This window comes from Pelobates fuscus, chromosome 1 (assembly GCF_036172605.1).
Source record: "Pelobates fuscus isolate aPelFus1 chromosome 1, aPelFus1.pri, whole genome shotgun sequence".
In the NCBI taxonomy this organism is placed as follows: domain Eukaryota; kingdom Metazoa; phylum Chordata; class Amphibia; order Anura; family Pelobatidae; genus Pelobates; species Pelobates fuscus.
In genome coordinates, this window is record NC_086317.1 from 66,638,407 (window position 1) to 66,663,143 (window position 24,737).

A 24,737-nucleotide genomic window follows, 5' to 3' on the forward strand; every position below is an offset into this window, starting at 1 on the left:
GCACTATCCCAAATCCCTATGCACATTTAAATAACTGGATGTTTTATCACTCCAATGGCATTAAAGTGTAAGCTCATCTGCCACGTCAAGGCAAAACCTCTTATGTGAATCCTGAATTAACAATGAAATTTGCTTCTTTCAGCTAAAAGGTAAAATCCTTAATTAGATGTTATTTTTTTCTAAACCCTTACACACTTATTAACCCTTAGTAGGGAATATGTGGGGTGGGCTGCAGCACTGTAACATAGGTGTGTAATACAAAAGGAAATACAAATAGACAAAATTAAGTCCTGCACCCAAACTCCCACTACTCCTGGGCGGCAGCAATGTCTATAGTAATGGTTGCCACCCAGGAGTAGCGGGTGTTTTGTATGTTTGAATTTGCTACTATAGTCATTGCTGCCACCAATGAGTTGTGAGAGTGTCAGCGCCCGGCATAATTTTGTTTGTTTGTGTTTGCTTTTATATTGCACAGCCATGTTACAGTGGGCCACCCACCCCATGTATTCCCTATTAAGGGCTAATAAGGGAAAAGGTAAGTACAGCGTGACAGTGCCGCTTTAATACAGTGAGTCGAATAATCACTTTCAGGTAGTATTGTATCATAATATCTACAATCCTTTGTTATCCACATTCTTGCTTCTCAAGGGTTTGCAAGGAGTTGTAGCTCACTTGTAAGCCTGGTGACCTAAATGTATCTGTCATTGGACTATAATGAACGGGAAAACCAGTGTCATTATAATAACATAATGTAATATAATATAACCTGTGCTTGTTCTTACAGCTATCACTATCCTTTAAATATGGCACTCAGCAATGGGTGTTCTCCTGTGACGAGAGTAGCTATATTTGGAGGTACTCATGGCAATGAATTATCAGGTGTCTTTTTAGTTAAACACTGGCTAAAACATATTGGGGAGATCACCAGAGCTGGAATGGAGGTGACGCCATTTATTACCAACCCACGTGCTGTGGAGAAATGCGTTCGATATATTGATGTTGACCTGAACAGAGTTTTTGACGATCAACACCTTAGGTAAGATTTTATTCTATATGTTAATCTCTCTTTAATGTGTGCAGCAAAAACATCAAGTTGTCTGTTTTTTTTTGTTTGTGTGTTTTGTTTTTTATCCACCCAGACTTTGAGACAAATAAGTTGTTGTGAGGCTAAAAACCACATTTCAATGTGCAAGAGAAAGGACGTGATGCATTATTTATGTCATGTTTACTGGCCTAATTTCTGCCAGAAGCAGCATCTGCTTTTTTATAGTTGCATTGTTTACATTTCTGAAATGACATTGCTACTCTGTAATAACTGTTCAAACGCACAAAGAAATTATTTTTAAAACAAAATAATAAATAAAATATTCTTCTGTATTGTGAACTAGTGTTGTGGTGATTTGGGCAACCAAGTTTGTAAAATGTAGGCCAAGAACGCACGGGTGGAGATTGCTACAATTACCCATTTCTTTTTTTTATAACAATTGTGAACTTGGTTGCAGTGCAAAATACACTAGTGTGACATAGTGTATTTCTAGTTTTCTCCGAGCTCTGTGTGTAGTGTGTTTAAGTCAAAGGCTTGCAAATATTAATATATATATATATGTGTGTGTGTGTGTGTGTCCAAAGAGGTAGCAGCACTCACAGGGTTAAAAAGTCCAATCTTTTATTTAGAAATGTTAAAACATGATCCACGTTTCAATCCTATCTAAAGTAATACTAAAGCCCTGGCTTACTAGCACCCGGCAATAAAGGGACATTTAAGCGTGAGTGCAAGAGATATTTATATTTAAAAATATATATATTTATATAAATCAAATATATTGATTTGTCTAGCTAATTCCTTGACAAATTCCTTGACAAATAATGGTCGTAAACCTGGTACGTCCGCGGCAATTCTGAGCGCTGGAAGCGGTCGTGATCGCTTCCAGCCTCTCTAAGAGTATTGCCTGCAGTACCTCTCCTGACTGCCGAGTGATCACTTCCGGGTTGCCCCACGTGGCGCCTGTCAGTGTTAGAGCATCGAAATTCATCAGGCAGGCTTCCAATGCTCTGCCTGTGAGGAACTCAGTAACGATAAAATGTAAAAAAATAAAAAAAAATGTATTAACCCCATCCACCCTCACCTCGGACGTACCTAGTACGTGCGCGGTATTCCTGTTCACTTACCCGATCGCCGCCCTTCCCCCGCCAGTCTGACGCTGTGTGGTTAGTCTCATGTTTGACTCTAGACTACAACTACAAAGGACATTTGATGTTCTGGTCAATCTGTCATGAACTAAGGTGGTCAGGTCAGGACTTGTTCTGTCTTACTCTGGTGGGAGCGTGAGGTCTGTACATAATTTTGCCGTACTCTTTGCATGTTTTCATGGCACTCTGTAGTATTCTCCATACCGAAGAAGAGAAAGCAGAAACAAGATGTGTTATAAAGTAAGTAGCTTGAGTGCTGACGTAAGTTAGAAGCAGGGCATTGCCCCTTTTAGTAGAAACTATGCCCTTTTGTTACAGACTGGAGGTTATGGGATATATGACTGGCATGGGGAACAGTGAGTTTGCTGTTAGGAAATCTGTTCCTGGGCCTGTAGCCATGAACCTTCCTTATAGTTAGCATTTATTTGTTTTTTCCCCCTGGCAGTCGAGGATTTAGAGGGCACATTTTCAGTAGTCACACACTACTGGTATTGGAGCTTAGCTTGGTATCTACATGAAGTCACTCATGACTTTGTTTTGCCCTGGCAGCTGATGTTCAATTCCTTACATAGGTTTTAAATGGGGGGGGGAGAGAGAGAGAATCTTTTTATTTTTCTGTATGATGATTTTTATACTAAAAGGAACATTGTTTGAGATTTACATGCAGCTAAAATATAGTTTAACGTGGATCAACAGTGACGGCACCTATCCAACATGGGTGTCTGTGGCGCATCATGATGCTGTCTGCGTGCTCACTGTGATCGCCACCCATGTCTCTATCAAAAGGCTCTGCCTATTTGACATAGTTAATGACACAAACATACATGTGTGTGTTCTGGTGTCACATGGGGCAAAATTACCAATGGCTACCCTCTTAAAGGTATAAAATCCTTTTTTTGGTTCTGTACTGTGCCCACTTGTGGTTTCTATTCTATGGTTATCCAAGAGCACTTTTATCTTGTTTTGTAGCATTAGGTTTTCTGGCCTTGGCTTGTGTATGACTATTCTTCATTCTGTGTCCCCTGACCTTGACTTGTCTTATCGCACTTTGTCTCATTCTGTGTTCCTGACTTTGGCTTGTCTTATACTATTCAACATAGCGCTGTGTCTGGCCACTCTAAGGCCTGGTAATATTTATATTTATGATTATTAATAATACCTGTTAATAATACCTATTACCTGTTAAATTAAGTACTGCGTGTTGGGTATTAATATAGCCTGACACCAACAGACTGTTAAGTCAACCTATTCACTTTTGCATGTTCAGCCCAAATATAATTAGACATTAAAATTAGTTTGTCTAAGTTTCAATAAAACTTGCACAAATGTATGTTAAGAATATGTACATAAATGGTATTGAAGTATAAATTTGCTAATTAATATACACTTCTTGAAAAATAAAGAATTGATATTCGATACTTGATTTAGTATACTAAAAATCCACCATATAGGATAAAATTCACAACCTTTACATTACAAGTCCTACTTTGTACCATAAACTACCAACGAGGACGAGTCACCATCAACAAAAGGGGACATAAAGCAGCTCCTTGTGGACCTACAGAAGGTCTGGAAGGGGGATCTCCGGGTGGTCCAGACCAAAATAGGAGTCCAGGAACTGGAAGTGCGACAGACCTCCAGAGTTGAGAAGTTTCAAGCCACCGATGACAAACTGGAAGGACTTACCTCTCAGGTGCATCAGTTGAGCTGAGCGGTGATTACGCTGGAGGTCCATCACAGGCAAAGGAACCTGCATCTCAGAGGCATTTGTGAAATGATCCACAGTGGGAGGCTCCTACCATATGTCCACGACCTGATAACTTCCATGGGCATTAAAAGCAACTACAAAACACTCTATCACCTTGGCGTTTTGAGTGCGGAAATCTGCTGTTCCACCCATTGAAGCACCCAGGGACATTATTGCGGTGACCCGGGTTGTGTCAGCAAGGTCAGAGATTATGAACTGAGCTAGGGGTCACAGAGTGGCTATATACACCGCTATCCCATTCTCCGTCTTAACAAAAAGGGGAGGTTGGCACCAATAGCCAGAAGATTGCAAGACTCTTCCATCCGATACCGCTGGGATATGGAGGGATCCCTCTTAGCTGACAAGGCAAGGGTTTCACACCCAGTCACAACCAGAAGCCTCTGTCACGATTCGGGGAACCCAACACGCTAACACACACACACACACACACACAGAAAAGGTGCAGTACCGGACCTTAGAGTGGCCGGGCTAAGCACACACAGAATAGTCAGGAGACAAGCCGAGTAAGGGGAACCAGAAGACAGAATAACGAGAAACAAGCCGAGGTCAAAGGGTAGGAGAAAGTCAGATTAACAAGCCAGAGAGTACGTAACCAGAAAACACAAGTTCAGTATCAATACTAGCAAGCAAAGACCACAACAGGGCAGGGAGGAACAAGAAAGGTAAGTATTTAAACCATTAGATTAATTCTGATTGGATAATTTCCAATCCGAATTAGTAATCACACGTGGGAGATATGTATACCTCCCACTGTGATTGAGGCACTGTGCCTTTAACGCCGGGTCAGGTGGCTGACCGCGGCGTGTACAAGAGTGGGCGGTCCCCCAGCGTTTAGCGTCATGCATGCTGCTGCTGGGGGACGGAGAGGAGGACGCGGGCGGCATCCGAGGCTGGAAGGATGCCGCCCAGCGAGTGTATGCCGGGAAAGGATCCGTGGACGGCTGGAGGGTGAGTGCCGCGAGCGAACTGCAGCCTCCCCTCGCAGCCGCCCGCGGGATCCTGACAGCCTCATCGTCTTCACAGAGGACAGATGAGCAGGGGGACATCACCAACCGCAAGCATAACATGACACAAAGACGTGCTACCAAGAGGCAGGAACCACAGCTCAGAGTCCCAGTCATCAGTTCCCACTGTCACCTGACTGTCTACACAGTGCCTAACACCATCTGATGCTCCTCATGATGAGCCATATACAGCTGCTTGGCCCTTTTTTAATTCCACTTTCTATATACAGTAGCATACGCAAATGTGAGAAATATAGATAATGCAATACAAAATTCTGTTTCAGTTACTGTACCCATCTGTGTCCCTATCGTGCTCAAATATGTTTTTCTATTCATATATTTTGGAAAGGTTGTATAATGCGAACAACCATAGGCGTGCGCAACCTATTGCATTAGGGTGTGCACCCTAAAGCACAAACTCACGCCGCGTGTATATTTGTATATGTATGTATGTATGTATGTATATACACACACATACATACACTGCTGTGTAAGGGTGCTGTGTGTGTGTGTGTGTGTGTGTGAGGGTGCTGGTAGTATGCTACATGGGTGAGGGTGTTTGTGAGGGTGCTGGTAGTATGTTGTGTGTTTGTGTGTGTGTGTGTTTGTTAGGGTGCTGTGTGTGTTTGTGTGCTGTGTGTGTGTGTGTGTGTTAGTGAGGGTGCTGTGTGTGTGTGTGTGTGTGTGTGTGTACGCTGTATGTTTGGAGGGATTGTGGAGGTGGTGGCAGATTAGTAACCTTCCCATCTGCCTTCTTACCTTATGTAGGGAGGGGGATCCTTGCTGCCATGTGGTCCAGTGGAGAGTGAACTCTAGCCTGTGGGGCTAGAGTTCACTCTCGCGAAATGGCAACGTTCAGATCTCGCGAGAGGAACCCGGCGGAGCTGCTGGCTAGAACTCCCCGGGTCCTCTCCATGCTTCTGTGGGTCTGTAAGGTAGATATTTGATGTCCCCACCGGCCTATGGAGGCTTAGAGCAGAGCCGGCGCGCATGAGCCGACAGGGGAGATCCTCAGATCTCCCCTGCCGGTCTCAATCCATAGCGCGCGACTATGCTAACAACTTAATAAAATACTAATTAAAAAAAGAAACCCTGCCATACCCAATTCTTCAACTTTCGATGGCTGGCTCTCCAAGTTTGAGCTTTATTAATTCAAAATGCCACTTTCTAGTCTGTCTTTATAGCACTAGTTAATTGCAGCAAAAAAAATAAACTGGTGTCTACATATTTCAGAGAAACATTATAAAACCACTTTTTTATATAAATCTAATTAGAGGTCTGTCTGTAAACTGTATGATATTAAATTCAATTGATCACAAAGTGATTCCATTTTCAATATACCCAATATTGCAGAAAAGAAATTACACCAACCTTGCTCTATGAAGTAAGAAGAGCTAAGGAAATTAATTGCCGATTTGGACCTAAAGGTAGTGACCAAGCATATGATGTGATATTTGATCTTCACAATACAACATCACACATGGGTTCAACCTTAATCCTGGAAGATTCCAAAGATGATTTTGTTATACACATGAGTCATTATATCCAGGTATGTGTGTGATACCAGTTTCTTCTGTACTGTATTGTAAACATATGGTCTAGGAATCCCATTTTTTAAAAATCTATTTATTTATGGAATGCAAACACTATAACTTAAAAAGGAGGACTGCTAACCGCAGTAGTACCCCTTTAATTCAGTTATAGGCTTACCACAAAGTCCACTGCATTTGCAGTTATACCATTTAAAAAGAGATGCCTTACCAAGTGCAGTGAGTGCAGGATCTGACAAAGGCCTCGATTTGATTATTTTTGGATAAACTTTTTAAATTATTTTTTTAAACTATCAAAAGATATATACATATATCAAAATATAACAATATTTTTCATAATATTAAATCATTTTAAAAGTTAATTAAAAAAAAAAAAAAATAATTTGAAAAGCCAAAGTTGGAAAAAGCGATATTTGTATCGTCAGTTGATTTGACTACACCATATCGTTTATTTTTGCGCAAAACCATGTTTTTAATTTGTGCCTGAGATGACTGGTAATTGAGGCATAGAATAGTCATTCTCTCCATTTTTGTTTGTGTTTCATCCACAGTTCATGCGGACTACAGGTGCAGTTGAAGTTGATGTACTAATGTAGAGAAGAATATTTTTAGGCCCCCTCTAGCACAAGGGTGGCCAATAGGTAGATCTTCATCTGTTGAACTCCCACAATGCAATGCCAGCTAGGGATTTACCATTTGCCCATTCTTGCAGGGTAGTATTTGTGAGCAGAGTTTGTGCGTTTGAATGTACCATGTTTTTGTATAGAGTTTGTATGCATATAGGGGTGTATTTGTATGTACTGTTGCCATTGGAATGCAGAGGTGTACTTGTGTGTAGTGTTTACATGTAAATGTAGGGGTGTGTTTGTATGTAGTGTTGGTGTTTTGTAAATAGTTACATAGCTGAAAAGAGACTTGCGTCCATCAAGTTCAGGATTCCTCACATATGTTTTTGTTGTTGATCCAAAAGAAGGCAAAAAACCCAGTCTGAAGCGCTTCCAATTTTGCAACAAACTAGGGAAAAATCCCTTCTTGACCCCAAAATGGTAGTCAGATATCTTCTTGGATCAAGCAGCTATTCTCCCACTAATTAGAAATTATATCCCTGTATGTTATTTTTTTGCAAGTATTTATTAAATTTCTGTTTAAACACCTGTATAGACTCTGATAAAACCACCTCTTCAGGCAGAGAATTCCACATCCTTTATAGTTCTTACTGAAAAAATTTTTTTTTTGCCTTAGATTAAATCTCCTTTCTTCAAGCCTAAATGCGTGACCTTGTGTCCTATGTAAAGCCCTGTTATGAATGGATTTCCAGATAATGGTTTGTACTGGCCCCAACTATATTTGTGTAATGTTATCATATCCCCTCTGAGGCGCCATTTTTCCAAACTAAAGAGATTTCAAGTTTTTAACCTTTCTTCGTAACTAAAATGCTCCATTCCTTTTATCAATTTTGTAGCCCATCCCGGCACTTTTTCTAGTGCCATGATATCCTTCTTTAGAACAGGTTCCCAAAATTGCACAGCATATTCAAGGTGTGGTCTGACCAGCGATTTATAAAGAGGCAAAACTATATTTTGATCCCGAGAATTTATCCCCTTGTTTATACATGACAAAATCTTGGTAACTGCAGATTGACATTGCATATTGTTGCCTAATTTGTTCTCTATAACAATTCCCAAATCCTTTTCGTGTGTGGTTATCCATAATTCACTACTATAGTTTTAGCTTTTTAATACAGGGGGTGTGTTTGTATGTAGTGTTGGCTTTTAAATACAGGGGTGTGTTTGTATATAATGTTTGTGTTTGCTGGGATGTATGCACTTACACTACCACATACATACTTACATGCTTACACAGATATAATACACCTTTACATACACACTCACTGACACACACATAGATATAGACACTGAACTGTATACATACAACCTGACACAGAGATATACATACACACACACACACACACACACAAAGATTATGACATACAAATACACACACTGTCTCCCTTGGTAGCTGCTTTTCTACTCGGTAGCTGCAGCCTCTCTCCCCCGATCTTAGGTCAAACTACCTAATAATAATGCATTTTAAACTGTCCCATCAATGATCCGCTAATATTAATTGTTGTTTTTTTATCTTATCAGCGTTCAGGAAAATAGTTTTATTACTCTTTTTTTTCTTGGATGTAAACTTATTCATTAGAAATGTCTATTGAAGTAGGCACAAGTAAAGACTGTTCACTTTTCTTTTCTTTTAAATTGTATGTAATTTTTATTTATGGAAAAAGGTAAAAAATGTAGTATGGGAATTGAGGCGTAGATACATTGTGACAAGCTATATTATTTAATTTTGTTGTTAGCTTGTGTTTTGCATAAACAGTCTACTGCATTAACACAGTCTAGACATTGTAAGAGGACTGAGCGCAACAGATAAAACCTGAGATGAACACAAAATATGACAGAACATCAGCATTGAATCCTGATCATTGTTGATATTACAGAACTCCATGGCCCCATTGCAGTGTACTGTGCTGTTGCTTGACCACCCTGGCATGAAATACTCAACAACCCGCTCTATATCAAAACATCCTGTTGGTAAGCAACCTCTATAGCGATTACTACATAAGGTTCATGTCAAGTTAATACTAAACAATTGCTGCTGCCTATATGTACAAATTCTAACCGCATTCACAGTAAATGTAAACCCTGGCCCCATTGTGAAAGATATCTCATTTACAAGAGAAGGTTTCAAAGATCTTTCTGGAACCTGGTCAGATTCCATTAAAACAATGCTGGACTCTGATTAGATGGAAAGATATTAAAATCATGATTTATTTTACTAGTAGCTGTGGTAGCATCAGCATGATCATTGGTTTTCCAGCCTGTGTGATGGCCGGCCAGTCAACACTTAAGTTACATGTAGTTAGCTGTACAAATAAAGGGTCAGGCTTAAAGATGCACTGTCACACCCCCCCCCCCCCACCCCCCCCCCATTCCCCTTGAAAAATTAATATATCATAAAATATTTATCAGAAATACTATTTTTGAGTATCCACTGAAATGCCAACCCAGTAGAGATTTACTGAGACAAAGTAGCGAATACGTTTTCTCTGTATATTTCCTATACCTGACACTTCTTCATGGCGGTAGCGCAGACATTGTCTAGAAGTGCCAATCTCCCAGCCGGCATCGGTAACTGCTGCAGGGAATATCCTCTGTCTGTGGAGGCGTGGGATCCTTCATAGACCTCAATGCTGTACTCTTGCGCATGCTCCAGAATATAGCAGTGATGACGGCTTTTAGCGTTAAAATGACAGGAGCTGAAGAGGACCCACCGGAGGAAGATGGCCTCTCCCGCATTGGAGAGATTTAGGTAAGTAGAACTTACCATTTATAGCAGCAAGTGAGATTTCTGGCGCTTGTTTCTTATGTGTACAGCAGCTAAAGCTTTCCCAAACCAGAGTCTCTTCTTTCTGGTCATTGATGCAAGTAAAAAGGGGGATGTAGGGAAGCAGCGCTTAACAATTAAAATCCTTGTGTGGAGTCCAATGGAGCCAATATAAGGGAGGAAGCAAAATGGGACTTGAATACTAATATTGTGTAGTATGTCTATAACAGCAGAGGCAGAATATAAGGAATAAATATATTGCACTCACACTTTTCCGGAGCTCAAGATCAGCTCCACATCAGAGTATGGACGGGGATTGTACCGTCCATACGCTGTGATCTGGAACTGATCTTGAGCTCCAGAAATGTGTAAGTGCAATATATTTATTCAGAACTTCCCATTACCTGCACCACGGCCACCAGACTCCCAACAGCAATGTCACCATTGGGGTCTCTTTGAATTCTGCAAAGTTCCAAGACGGTGACGGTGCCCTTTAACCACTGAAAGCTAATTAATGTAACTTCAGAAAGAAGATGCATAAGGCCTATACTTACATAACAATAAGAGAGAGGAGGGGGCGGGGGTGGATAATCCTTATAACATTGTTTATATGTTATGTATTAAGTTACAAAAGCATAACAGAGCTTCTTTAATTGAGTACCAATTTTTTTTTTCTGGGTGGCGGGGGGGAGGGGGGAGGGGGTGTGACTGTGGAGTCTTTAGTGTGAAAGAGGCAGAATGTGACATATTGCGTAAGAAGTAATTTGTATAATCTGCATCCACGAGAACAAACATAATTAAACAAAACGTGTACAACATACATGATTACTACTTCTTTTACAATACAAATACTTTATGTTAATGCCACAAATTTAAGTTAGATATGTATGTTTAATATTATTCAATTCATAACATATGCTGCTTTACAATGTTTTTGACAGGTGTGGAAGTTGGGCCTCAGGCACATGGTATTGTTAGAGCGGATATTCTAGACCAAATGAGGAGGATCGTAAAATATGCCCTTGATTTTATACAGTATTTCAATGAAGGTACTAATGTGTGTGTGTGTGTGTGTGTGTTTTATGTTTTTTTTATCTTCTTTAATCTGAGTCAAATATTAAAAAAATAAAATTCAAAACCTTTTGAGATATCTTGATCTTCAAGCTTACATTGTGACTTATATGACTGGTTTCTTTTTGGACACTAGACTGATTGTTTTTGGGCCCATGCTGCTTATTGCACGAGCCTCTATTGTTTCTACATTTTCACTGTGGATGTAAAACCGGCTATCACCTAGAGTCATCCTGTAATTCTGGCTCCCCAGGCATTCTACAATGTTACACACTCAATCTGTCGAAATATCTTTCTTCAGTTTATTTTGCCACCATAGTATGTAGATCTGGTGAGCTAAATGGAGCTAAAGCAATATATAGCCTAAAATATTAAATTAACCTTTTTGTGTATATGGGACTTTGTGTAGTACCGCAGAAATGGCAATATTTTTTTACAGGGTAAATATTTTCCTTTGCCATTTGAATCCTCATATTTGATTATTTTCTAGGATAGTTTTTTAGGATCTGCTGTTATAGTGTTGTGCATAGAGTAAAATGGACTGGTGAGGGGTTAATAATCAAATAAAATATGAACAGTTTCACTGACTTCTACATCATTATAAACATTCAGAATACATAGAAATATGACATGTAGTCACTGCTAGGTCCTTCTAGGCTGGGGTTGCCTGTCATTTTTCCAGCTCCACCTTGGCATCATTAAGTCAAAATGCTATTTGGTTTGCTTCATGCGCATTAGGAATGCACAGGATAATTTGCAGAGCACTTGGGATATAAGCTATAAAGCGAATAAAGAAAGGTACAGCACTTCTGTTTGCTTCTCTGCAGTTTTTGAATTAACCAATTTTTTGTAGGAATGGTTTTTCACTGTAAGAAGTGCTCTTCCATTCACATTAAGAAATATGGCAACTTTCATCTGCTGATATAATAAGGGAACTAACATGCCATGGATAACCCCTGCACTAGTGTTCTCATGCAATGGAGCTGCGATAAATTTAGTTCGAAGAGGCTCGGGGTGCAGTGTGCTCTGTGCTCCTGGCCATGGCAGTCTGCAGGGGAACACATCTTGAATGATGGTAGTTGTAAAATAGGTTCTGCCGCCAGTTGTAGCTTCCTCTTTCTCTCTTTGTCGGGCAAGATGTATGTTTTACTTTACAACAACTGTTTATGGTGGAACCAGAATCCGGAAACTGGAATATAATTACATAATTCTGCAAATCTCCCTTACGATGTATTTACTGTACCAACTGTATAAAACCTGAACCACACTATTGTATAATGTTAAAAATATGTGTGTGTGTGTGTGTGTGTGTGTGTATATGTATATGTGTATATATATATATATATATATATATATATATATATATACAAATCTAGCATAATATATTGACACCATGACACTGTCTTAGAACTCCCACTAAGGCATGTTTTCTTGTTTTCTTTTAGAACCGTAAATTCCAAAAATTCTAGGTTTAGTCTTAAATTGCTGATAATAATCCAATAAACTACAGAATACATTTGCTGAGGCCTTCATGTTAAAATATGTTGGAATAAGAAGCTCTCCAAATGTGCCTCCCCCAAAGTAGATGGGGGACTGATATTCTTTTTCAGGATGATGGTATCACCGTAATGAGGAACCAGAAAGGACTCTGAAAGGTAGGTAGACATAAAAAAATGAATTATTGGGTAAAAAAAAAAATTAAATATCGGTTTTACGTGTTTCGTCCCAACATTGGGACTTCCTCAGAGACCAAATTGTAAATTAAAACAAAAACCATTATGATGCTCCCAAAAGCAGCCTAATCCCACACCTCCCATGAGTCCCCTTACATAGGGCTTGTCCCTTGAATTAATTGGTGCTTCAGTGGGTGTCTTCTTGTCTTTCTAGTTACATAAGAGGGTATACTTTCCACTTCACCTGTTTCTTCGTTCGTTGTAATGAGCATTTCTTCTCTCAGCGGATTCAAATTCTACTGATCAGCAGAAAACCGAAAGTGCCGTCTGAGATGCACTTCCATGCGTTCCATTAGGTCTAGTAATCCAAGATGGCCGTGCGTTCCACTGTGGATCCGAGAAAGTAATAGGATTTCCTCCTGAAATGACCCGGGGATCGGATAGCCGATTTAACGGATGGAGAAAGAAATTAACTTGTCATGCTCTGGTGGAGAGAGTCCGTCCACTAAGGGAAAAGTGCAATTAATTTAAAGTATTGATTCCCTTAAATGACAATTTAAATATATTAAAGAAAATGTATAATAAAAATCTCAAAGTGCAATACATGTATCTTATTTAGCATATGATATTCACAACTATCTCAATTCTAAGTTTATAATATAAGGCAGTTAACCAGTTAAAATGTACATGAACTCTGTGAATTCATACATTTTCTAAAATTGAATGTTAATGCCACACATAACCATTGGTTGCCAACATGGTTCATAAATTCTTTCCACAAAAGGGTATTTAAATTATGTCATAATAAAGGGATTGCTTAACTATATAAAGCATCCCCATAGTTTATATACAATAGTTATAATCGGCCAAAAAAAATGAAAAAAAATTAAACAACATTTTTTTGGAACAAATTAGCAGAGGCAATATGCAAAAAACAAACCAGATCTATATCAACATTCAGTCCCCTAGTGTTAAATTTTTGCAGTTTGTGGATCGAATAGGTTTCTCGCTGAGATTTTTTTTTACCCTATCAACATCCTAGGGGACTGAATGTTGATATATATATTTGGTTTGTTTTTTGTAAATTGTTTTATGCATATTGTCTCTGCTAATTTGTTAAAAAAAAATTCGATTTACAACTATTGTATATAAACTATGGGGATGCATATAAGCTTTATATAGGTAGCCGATCCCTTTATTATGACATCATTTAAATACTCTTTTGGGGAATTGATTTATGAACCATGTTGGCAACCAATGGGTATGTGTGGAACTAACATTCAATGTGATAATATGTACGAATTCACAGTCCAATTGAATAATTCTAAAATTAGACAATAAATCAACTGAGTTGATCTACATTTTAACTGGTTAGCTGCCTTATATTATAAACTTAGAATTGAGATAGCTGTGAATATCATATGCTAAATCAGATACATATATTGCACTTTTTTTTTATTATACATTTTATTATACATTTTCTTTAATATATTTAAATAATCTTTAACGGAATCATTAATTGCACTTTTCCCTTAGTGGATGGACTCTCTCTAGCAGAGCATGACAATTTAATTTCTTTCTTCATCTGTTGAATCGGCTATCCAATCCCCAGGTAATTTCAGGAGGAGATCTTATTACTTTCTCGGATCCACAGTGGAACGCACGGCCATCTTGGATTACTAGACCTAAAGGAACACACGGAAGTTGAATCCGCTGAGAGAAGAAATGCTCGTTACAACGAATGAAGAAACAGGTGAAGTGGAGAGTGGACCCTCTAATTGGACTAGAAAGACAAGAAGACACCCACTGAAGCACCAATGAATTCAAGGGGACTCATTGGAGGGTGGGATTAGGCTGCTTTTGGGGGCATCATAATTGTTGTTGCTTTAATTTACAATTTGGTCTCTAAGGAAGTTCCAATGTTGGGACTAAACACATAAAACTTTTTTTTAAATTTTCTAAAAAATTTACCCAGTCATTTTTTATTTTTTTTATGCCTATCTACCTTTCAGGGTCCTGTCTGGTTCCTGATTACGGTGATACCATCATCCTGAAAAAGAATATCCGCCACCCATCTACTTCTGGGGAGGCACCTTTGGAGCACTTCTTATTCCAACATCTTATATATCAGCTGAATCCCAAACTGTACCTGGAGTTTACTATATGCATATACATATATACTGTGTTTTGTATATTTCTACAACTTGTTGAGACCACCACTTGGGAGGTGATCTGTGGGAAGCTGTTTCTTTATTATTGATAAGTATTACCCTTTATTATCTTTGTGTTAGTATTATTTTTGTAGTGTTTTGTAATAAGTCTGTTGTAATATGTTTGTAAAAAAAATAAATATAAAATGTTCAGTAAAGAGGCTGATGCATATATGCCATAGAACACATTCTGGTATGAAAATTGGTTCATCATATTCAAATGAATTCTCTTTTAAACCGAAAAAGAAAATCTATGGTAATATTGCACAATTCGACCAGAATAAAAAATGTGCTTACAAAAAAGAACTCACAATCTGTGACTCTAGTGTTACACTGGGATATACATGGGATCAGTCACTGCATCTTGCATAAGCCATGCTAATAAAAACGTCGCAATATTTATTTTGTAAGAGTCTCTCCCGCAGCTGGTAGAATTATCACCGATAAGTTTGTCTACACTCCAAGTTGAACTAAAATGTCCTAGAACATCTAATAAGGTTACAAGTTTATTTGTACTTTTGCTTTTTGTTTTTTTTAACTTAAACTTTTTGAATAGCTAGCATATTGGTGACTCTTGATATTTTTTTTTTTGTAAATCTTTATTTTTGCAGTGCTTATAGAAATTACATGCTTACGTATGGTACCCCAACGGCATTCCATACGTAGGTTTCAAAACATTTGTTACATAGGGTAATAGATGAACAGAGCACTTTTTTTTTTTTGTTGTTAATACAAATGAATATCAATCAGTTAAGAGCATTAATTTAACATTTACGTTGAGTGTCCTCGCTTTAGATGGGTGAACCTGCTTTACTACGTTTGCTATTGTAAGTACTGATGTCACACTATGGGTATTACAGTAAAAGGTGTATAGTATGGCTCATAAGATTCTGCAGTGTTGGCTACTGGAAAACACGGTAAAACTACACCATAGGTTACATGCAGTTTAAAGACACGCTTATATGGGAGATCACGTTAAGCTAGCTGGCAAAAGCATCTCTGCAGCCCAGATAACATTATACCATGCGGTAAGCAGGGAGACAAGAGTGGTAGCAGGCTTCTTTATGGTAGCCCCTCCAGAATCAGTGAGGGGTGGCATAACTGGTTAACTAAAGCGTGAGTTGGTGAGAGTTCCTGCAGGGGGACGTAGAGAGAACAGGTATTACTAGTCCACAGAACAGTCCCATTTGGCCCATGCCGATTCCTGGCTTGTAGGTCTTAGGTGTCAGTCCGCTGATGTGCGCCCCGGGTCTGCTGATGGTCGCTGTGGGCTGGCGTCGCTACGCCGCGTTCCCTTTGGTGGCTGCCCTGCTGTCTAGGGCCGCTGGTCTTTGGCCTGAGGCCTGTGTAGGTGCTCTTGCCTTTTGCCATTGGGCCCATCACCAGGTCCGTGGGCCCAGGGTTCCGCTGGGTCGGTACAGTAGTCGGTCAGTTGTTCGGCTAAAGGTATCAGTGCCGAAACAGCAGGAGTTTCCCCGGCTTCTCCCTGGGTGTATGGCAGGCTGTGGGGGGAAAATTCCTCCCCTGTGAGCGCCCGGCTCAGAAGAAGAGTGAGCGGGCCTCTAAACGGTGGCATGCATAGGTGTGGTAGTTGGAGGGTGACATAAGTCAGGGGCATCTCTGGGTGTGTAGGACTCCGTGTGGCATTACCCCTCATGCAGGAATACAGGAAGGCTGTTGGTCGGCCTGTGCTCGAGGTAGCTTGCTGTGCTCGCATGGCCACCGCCATCTTGTGTGCTGGTCGCGGGTTACCCGTTATCCGTGTCTCCGAGGGTAGAGGAGTCTGGCTCGGTTTGGTTTGGACTGGGATCACCCCCCCGGTCCGGTGGGGGGGAAGCAGGACCGGATCCGCCGGCTCTTCACGCGGGTCGGGCTCCGTCGGGCGGGATAGTGCTGCGGCGGCCGTCCGCTTCACTCACCGCCAGCATGGGTCTCGCCTGGTGCAGCGGGCCCCATCCTCCGAGGGACTAGAACTGCGGGAGCAAGCCTCACCTCAGCTCGGCAGCCCGGTTACATCGAGGGTCGCAGGTAAGTAGTTGCCGGGATTTCCCCTTAAAAGTGCGTTTTATTGGCTTTTTGTGGGCTATTTGCGGCCCTATGTGCAGGAGCTGAGCTGTCCTGCGACCGCTCAGCTCGGCGGCCCGGCCCCGCCCCCGACTCTTGATATTTAGGTCTCTTTAAATAACCAGATCTTCAGATACTCATCCTAAATAAAATGTAAGATATTTGAAATAGTAATTGGAAGCTATGCCAGGCTTTTACCCTATGCAAATATTTGCATTATACCTAATGGAAATGTGTTATACTGTATTCCCACAACTATACCAGGGCTACCTTTCCGCTGTAATTAGCGACAGAAAAGGTAATTTTTAATAGTAAATTTAAACTTGCAATAATTATATTAATACAAAATAAAATGTCAAATAGTGTGGGGGAAGGGAGGGTAATCAAATCATTAACTATTTAAATTGTGCATTGGAATGGGTAAAATCATTTTAAATATACCGTATTTTTCGCTCCATAAGACGCACCTCACCATAAGACGCACCTAGTTTTTAGAGGAAGAAACCCAGAAAAAAAATATTCTGAACAAACTGTCCCATAGTGTTTCTTACTATGGGACAGTTTGTACAGAATATTTTTTTTTCTCCCCTGTCCCATAGTGTCCCCCCCCTCCCATAGTCTTCTCCTCTCTCCCATAGTCTTCACTCACCCCCTCCCCATAGTCTTCACCCACCCCCTCCCCATAGACTTCATCCACCCCCTCCCCATAGACTTCATCCACCCCCTCCCCATAGACTTCATCTCCCCCCCTCCCCATAGACTTCATTTCCACCCCCTCCCCATAGACTTCATCTCCCCATCTCCCCATAGACTTCATCTCCCCCCCTCCCCATAGACTTCATCTCCCCCCCTCCCCATAGACTTCATCTCCCCCCTCCCCATAGACTTCATCTCCCCCCCTCCCCATAGACTTCATCTCCCCCCCCTCCCCATAGACTTCATCTCCCCCCCCTCCCCATAGACTTCATCTCCCCCCCCTCCCCATAGACTTCATCTCCCCCCCCTCCCCATAGACTTCATCTCCCTCCCTCCCCATAGACTTCATCTCCCCCCCCTCCCCATAGACTTCATCCCCCTCCCCATATTCTTCTCTCCCATACGGTCCCCCTCCCCTTGTCCCATAATTACTTACCTGTCTTGTAGCGTTGGCCGGCAGCACAGGGTGCACCGCGGTACTGGAACTTGAATTTCATGTTCCGGTTTCCGGCGGGACTGAAAGGAAGTGCGCACTCAGCTGGTGCACACTTCCTTTCAGTCCCGCCGGAAACCGGAACATGAAATTCAAGTTCCAGTACCGCGGTGCGCCCTGTGCTGCCGGCCAACGCTGCAAGACAGGTAAGTAAAGCTTCATATTCGCTCCATAAGACGCACAGACATTTCCCCTCACTTTTGAGGGGAAAAAAAGTGCGTCTTATGGAGCGAAAAATACGGTATATATTTTTTTTATATAAATGCAATCTTTTAAAACATGCCACTTTGTGTCATTTGTAGGTAGAGTGTTTGCACCATGCAGTATCAATGCATACCAAGTTCTGGAAAAGGAAGTATACCCCAGGGATGAAAATGGTGATCTTATTGCATGCATTCATAGTAAACTCCAGGTACAGTTTGTTTCATTACATTGTCTGTCATCTGTCAGTACATAGATATAACATTCTAGATTTCAAGAAAAGAGGGAGAGCCTGTGGTCATTTAATGATCCACATTTTAATAGTTTATTTAAGGCCGCCCATTTAGTTTTCTCATAATTAGGAAGATTACTTATCAAAAGCAAAACTCTTGTCCTGGGAAATTAACACTAGGTTAAAACTGCTTTTGACACACATTTTTGAGAGTATCTGTGCATGTAGCCGAGTCTAGTTCCATTCATGAAAAACATCTCTACGTTTTTGTATTTTAAAACACTTGAGTGCGCGCTGGTCTGCAGTATCCATTTAATCCTGTGAGTGTATATGTGACCAGCTAAAATATTGTGTGTCTTAATATATATGATACGTTTTCTAAGCAAACCCATTCCCATGGTGGTTTGCTAGTCCCGTTAGTCCTCAGAGAATCTTGCTAACCTTTATGTTCTTGATACAAATGTATTTCTTGAATTAAAGGGATACTATAAGTGCCAGGAATACAAAGAAGCTATATTCCTCTGCCTCCCCTTTCCCTCACACGCCCCTCTCCCCTCCTCCCACCCCCCATGTGGTTGTCAATAGAGGGTTAAAAACACATTCCTTATTTAAATCCAGTGCTGATGTCCCTTAGCGCTGTGGTGCGGCTCCGCCTCCTCAGTCCCGAGCAGCATTATACCTTCCCATAGGACCTCAATGCTTTCTTATGGGGAAAAATCTGATGCTGGATGTCTCCATGCATGCAGAGCGTGAGGATGTCCATCATCCGTTACCGTACCAAAGATTGGTTTGGATGCAGGAAACGCCTCCAATGTCTGGTAGACAGTCACTGGAGACAGACTTAGTGCTGCAATGTAAACATTTTCTCCAGTTTCTCTTGAACCACAATGTTTTGTTTTTTTTTGTCAATCTCTGTTTATTGAGAAACATTTTTCTTTTCTTTCATATCAACGCATTTTGGGTTACAGAATAGAAAGGAAGGGTGGGGGATACATAGATATACAAGATAAGCTTTCACATTAGTCAGAGTGGTGGTATGTGTCCTTGCGCCAATTCCGTGTGCATTAATATGTAGTCATGGGGGTATGGTTGGCTTAGGGAGATCGGCCGTGTGGTCAAGTGTGTCAAATTCAAGGTGATGGAGTCAGGCCGTCTTCTATATGCGCCCCTAACCAAGGGGGTGGCGGGGGGGGGGGGGGGCGTTGAGTGCAGTCTATGGCGTGTGCGTGATGTCCGTACAGTCACATTAGGCTGCGCCCAATTATGGTATTACGAGAGTGCGTCTGTAGTGGGTGTATTGTCGCGGTCATGTCAACCTAGGAGCCTTATAGTTATGCTTATAAGAATAACAGAATAACAGGGTTTAACAGAGCTAAACAGTTGTGCATGAGCCTCATGGTATTGGAGTGTCCCCTGGGGTATTCAGGTTTCGGATCGTAGAGTCGGGTGGACCATGGTCGTTGAGGGTACCGTTGTTCTGGTTCCGGGGTGTCATTCCGGGTGGGTCTGCGGGACCTGGAGACCCAGGGCTTTAAAGAATTGAGGCGCCTCAGCTAGCGAAGAAAGTTTATGTACAGTCCCTTTATGAGTGACCACCAGGAACCTGGGGGATCTCCAGTGGTATTCCAACCCTGCTGCTCTTAGATGGCTGGTGACTGTTTGCAGGGATCGACGCCATTGCAGTGTGGACCTCGTAAGGTCCTGGAAGAATGAGAGGTTGGACCCTTCAAAGGGTAGTGGCGTCTTGCCATGCATCGCTGTCATCAGGAGCCTTTTATCCTGTGAGGTGGAGCAGCGGACGATCACATCCCTCACCAATGTAGAGGTAGCGCCACCTGCCGCCGGTAGGCGGTATATCCCGTCTATAGAGAATTTCTTGGCTTGGGGCTGGGGCAGTATGGAGGCCACCAGGCGCCTCATATAATGAGGTAGTTCGTCCGGCGTGATTGTGTCAGGAATCCCTCTAATTTTCAGGTGGTTTCGCCGAGACCTGTCGTCTAGGGCTGTGTAATGAAGTGAGAGTGCTTGTTGATGCGTTTGCATGGTCAAGACTGTGGCTTGGAGGTCTGAGAGTCCCTGCTTAAGTGTGACTATATCCTCTTCCGAGGCCTTCACCCTAGTGTCCACCGCCTGTATGTCTGCCTTAATACTTGCCACGTCTGCTGCCAGGAGGGACTTGATCTCCTGTACTAGGTTGTGGAAATCCCGCTGAGTGACCAGCGCCGATCCATCCACATTCACAGCTGTGCCCGGTACCTGCTCTGGTAGTGGGTCTGGGCGAGCAGACTCTGCAGGAGAGATTACTGGTCTGTGATCTGCCTTGTCCGCCATCTTAGCTGCCTGGTTTCGCTGCAGTAAGGCCCCTATGTCCCTGGAACCTGGTTGTGGCTCCAGGGGGGCCTTCTGTGATCGTCTGCCCATCTGTGTGAAGGGTAGTTGGAGGGTGTCAGCGAAGTCCTCAGCCTCCGGGTCCCCGTGAGGCTGCCAGCAATCCAGCAGGTCTGACCAGGTCGGGCTCCGTGAGTGCGTGTAGGCCCCGGGTTTGCGTTTCTGCCGCTTGCCTCTCGCCGGCTGGATGAAAGGCATAGATTGTCTCCGGTTCTCACACTCCGTAGGTTAACAGCCTATTGCAGGTAGGGCGATGGGTTTAATCCCTCAAATTCAAGCTATTTTCGGCTTGGACCTACGGAGCTCCGTGAGATGGCGACTGCTCTCACTCGCGGTCAGGCTCCGCCCTTCTGAACCACAATGTTTAACATTGCAGCACTAAGTGCAACAGGGACACTTCATCCAGACCACTTCAATGAGCTGAAGTGCTCTGGGTGCCTATAGTGTCCCTTAAATATAAATTAGGATTAGATTGTGTGTGTTTACAGATCCCATTAATTTCTCCAGAAATATGCTGAAATGACCTGTTACTCAATAAATCAAATTTTATATGAGCTGCCCACAGTCCCAGAATGTTTGAAGAGACAATGTCTTCTTTCTCACAGATTTACCCCTATAGTTTAGTCTTCCTTTTTATGTAATTGATTCTGATGCTTGCTGCATGTGACTAGGGCGAGCACTGCAGTAGTTAGATTATTCCAACAGTATATTATATGAAAGTAGATAATAGTACTCCCTAGCTAGAAAACTAGCAGGGGGTACAGAAAGGAATGGGTTATAGGGGTGGCGACAAGGGCATAACCCTGCATAGAGCACAGAATATATAAAGAATAAGGGATGAAGGCGAAACCACCTCGTACTACGACGGGTCGTTCTCCTTCAAACCACCCCAAAATAAACGTCTATAGAAAATAAATACATTTTATTGAGAGTAACGGTATATAAAAAAACCAAATAGCCTAAGGACTCATCAGAAAAATCTGGCCTCTTAGCTGCAAAGTGTATCAGTCAACATTAAATAACGCAATGTAGACTTAGACGAAGTTGATGCCAGAAGTGGTGAAAATATAGACCACTATTGAGTGTGGCACTCTAAACTTAAATTAAGTTAAGTTTAAATGCTAAGAGTGATGGTTATAATGTGGACTAAACTTTGCAGAAGGACAAAGATTAGAAAATTACTGGCCTAGAATTAAAGTCAAAAAGGTTATAGTAACATATCGCTATTAAATGTAGCAGTTTAACCAAAAAAGTGATGGTTACAGTACAGGCCAGACCTTGTATGGGGTCAGAGAGTGCAAAAATAGCTAGCACATAATAGAAATCGAAAGGATAGAGGAGATCATATAGTAGAAGAGGAAAATATAGGTTAGGGATAAGTCCAAACACACACGGACTGGATAAATCCACCTACTAATAGCTCTGTATCATAGGCTCAACTACCCAACGTAAATACCAAACCCAATTACCTCAAATCACCCCAAAAGAATCACCCCAAAAGAAAAAGGCTGTGATAAACTGAAGAGTCTTATTTTACTATTGGTAGAGTAAAATCAAAGTCAAGGTTTAAAAATTCCATCGGGTAAGGAAGCCCAAAGATATGTTACTATAACTATCACATCTAGCAGTAACTTTACTTAGGTTTTAAGTGATTGACACATAATATTCCTTTAAACCCCATAACCCTTCCCCCCTTCCCCCTTTTTGACTTTAATTCTAGGCCAGTAATTTTCTAATCTTTGGCCTTCTGCAAAGTTTAGAGTGCCACACTCAATAGTGGTCTATATTTTCACCACTTCTGGCATCAACTTCGTCTAAGTCTACATTGCGTTATTTAATGTTGACTGATACACTTTGCAGCTAAGAGGCCAGATTTTCCTGATGAGTCCTTAGGCTATTTGGTTTTTTTATATACCGTTACTCTCAATAAAATTTATTTATTTTCTATAGTCGTTTTATTTTGGGGTGGTTTGAAGGAGAACGACCCGTCGTGGTACGAGGTGGTTTCGCCTTCATCCCTTATTCTTTATATATTAAATGAAAGTAGACTTCTTTATTATTTTGTCTTTTTACAGGACTGTGACTGGCAAGAATTAAATCCAGGTGATCCTATATTTGTAACACCAGATTGCAAAGAAATAATGTATAAAGGAGAATCAACTATATACCCAACATTTATCAACGAAGCAGCGTATTATGAAAAAAATCACGCATTTACAAAAACACAGAAAGTAACATTACAGGCACAAACTTTGAGATGTTCATCAATACAGCAGTGACAACAGAACCTGATATTTCCATCTCTCAGAAGAGTAATTTGTGTTTGGTGATAGTGGAAAAATGTCTACATGTTTAATCCAGTGGACCTACAATACAACTTTTCAGTCCTTCAGCTGTTGTTGGTTACCTTTAGTTACCCAGCTGTCGTAGGGCTGCTTCTCATGTGTTTTACCTTCTGAACTGCAAAACGCAGTCCAAAACGGCTAGACTTGTGATTTTTTTTGTCTAATCATTGGTTTACTGTAAACTGGAGGGCTGCTGGGTAAAATACAGATAATACCTCAGGAAGTATCTAGGTAAAATTGATGTCCATGATGAAAGTAATGCCCAAAGTAGTTGTGACCCCACAAAAAATTATAAAAGTATAGCATTGATTGAACTAAGTTACAGTTATGCATCTGCAAAGCTCAGTCATGTTCATTTGATTGTCAGTTAGCATTATGTATCTACTATTAAAGAGATCTGCACGCTACATGAGATAATAGACTTAATTGAGCCAAAGAAAATCAGAGAGCCCAGATTGCAATTGCATTAGTCAAAGAAACATAAAATATTGACAAACTGTACAGAGGAAGAAGTCAAATTTTACCACAAATAGATGGAATAAAAGTTAAAAAATACAGATGATAGTTGTCAGAAAATACCCCATTAAATATTTGTACAGAACTGAAACTGTGGTTTCTATGGGCTTATAACAAAAACTTCCTAACATGATAAAGCTTTACAATGCTGTAATACGTGACCCGTCTTGTTTGTTACCTAGCAAGTAGCTCAAAACCCACCATGCTTCTTTTCAACTGATAAACCTGGTGAGTCAGCTTTAATGCCCAACACTTGCATAGGCATGTTGAATTATTGCATTGCATGGATTACATATGGTGCCATTTTAGATGACCATGTGCACCTTATACCAGAGATATTTTATCCTTGTGTTTTCATATTTCTGAATGGTAATAGTCCATACATCTGCTTTATAAAGCCAAGAATATTTTCATCAAAAAGGCCAATAATTCCATGGCCTCCTTCATCACCATATTTTAACATTATTGAACCTTCACTGACAATGCATGACTGGACCACCAAGCCACACTTTCCCCCAAATCCCCCCATAAAGACACCAATACCAAATTAAGGGGAAGGCTTGGCCACAGCGTTATTTATTCAAACTGTATAATTGAGCTTGAAATCCTTGACTGAAGTTTGTTGGACTCTGGTCCCCAAGCAAGTCTCCTATAACCCAGAGTTCGGTTGCTGTCTAATACAAACAACAGGAACCCCCTCTCCCATTGTTCTAGCTTCCACTACTGTTAATCCAGGTGCTGGCCAGGGCAGACTCCAAGGCTGTGACAATAACTGAGAAACAAAACACACAATCCAACAGGTAAGAGCAAAGGGAGCAAGAAGCCAAAAGGAGCTAAGAAAGCTGGCAAGACCAAGAAAAAGGGGGCCAGAGGGTTATACAAGCTGTTTGCAGTTTGATGCCTAGGATAAAGAGGAAGTAAGAAGGAAGACATTTTACACCCCAAC

At 41.2% G+C, this 24,737-nt stretch overlaps 1 protein-coding gene across 2 annotated transcripts in view; it reads left to right on the plus strand.

The window, feature by feature from the left end:
• Window positions 1-24,596, plus strand: part of ASPA (aspartoacylase) — a 186,575-nt gene extending 161,979 nt beyond the window's left edge. For both annotated transcript variants that reach the window (XM_063449350.1, XM_063449342.1), the window contains exons 2-7: window positions 785-1,036; window positions 6,316-6,511; window positions 9,016-9,109; window positions 10,844-10,951; window positions 18,412-18,521; window positions 23,006-24,596. In XM_063449350.1, coding sequence (XP_063305420.1) covers window positions 804-1,036; window positions 6,316-6,511; window positions 9,016-9,109; window positions 10,844-10,951; window positions 18,412-18,521; window positions 23,006-23,209 — 945 coding nt within the window. In that variant the 5' untranslated portion in view covers window positions 785-803 and the 3' untranslated portion in view covers window positions 23,210-24,596. The remainder of the gene's footprint in view (window positions 1-784; window positions 1,037-6,315; window positions 6,512-9,015; window positions 9,110-10,843; window positions 10,952-18,411; window positions 18,522-23,005) is intronic.
• The last annotated feature ends 141 nt before the right edge of the window (window positions 24,597-24,737 follow it).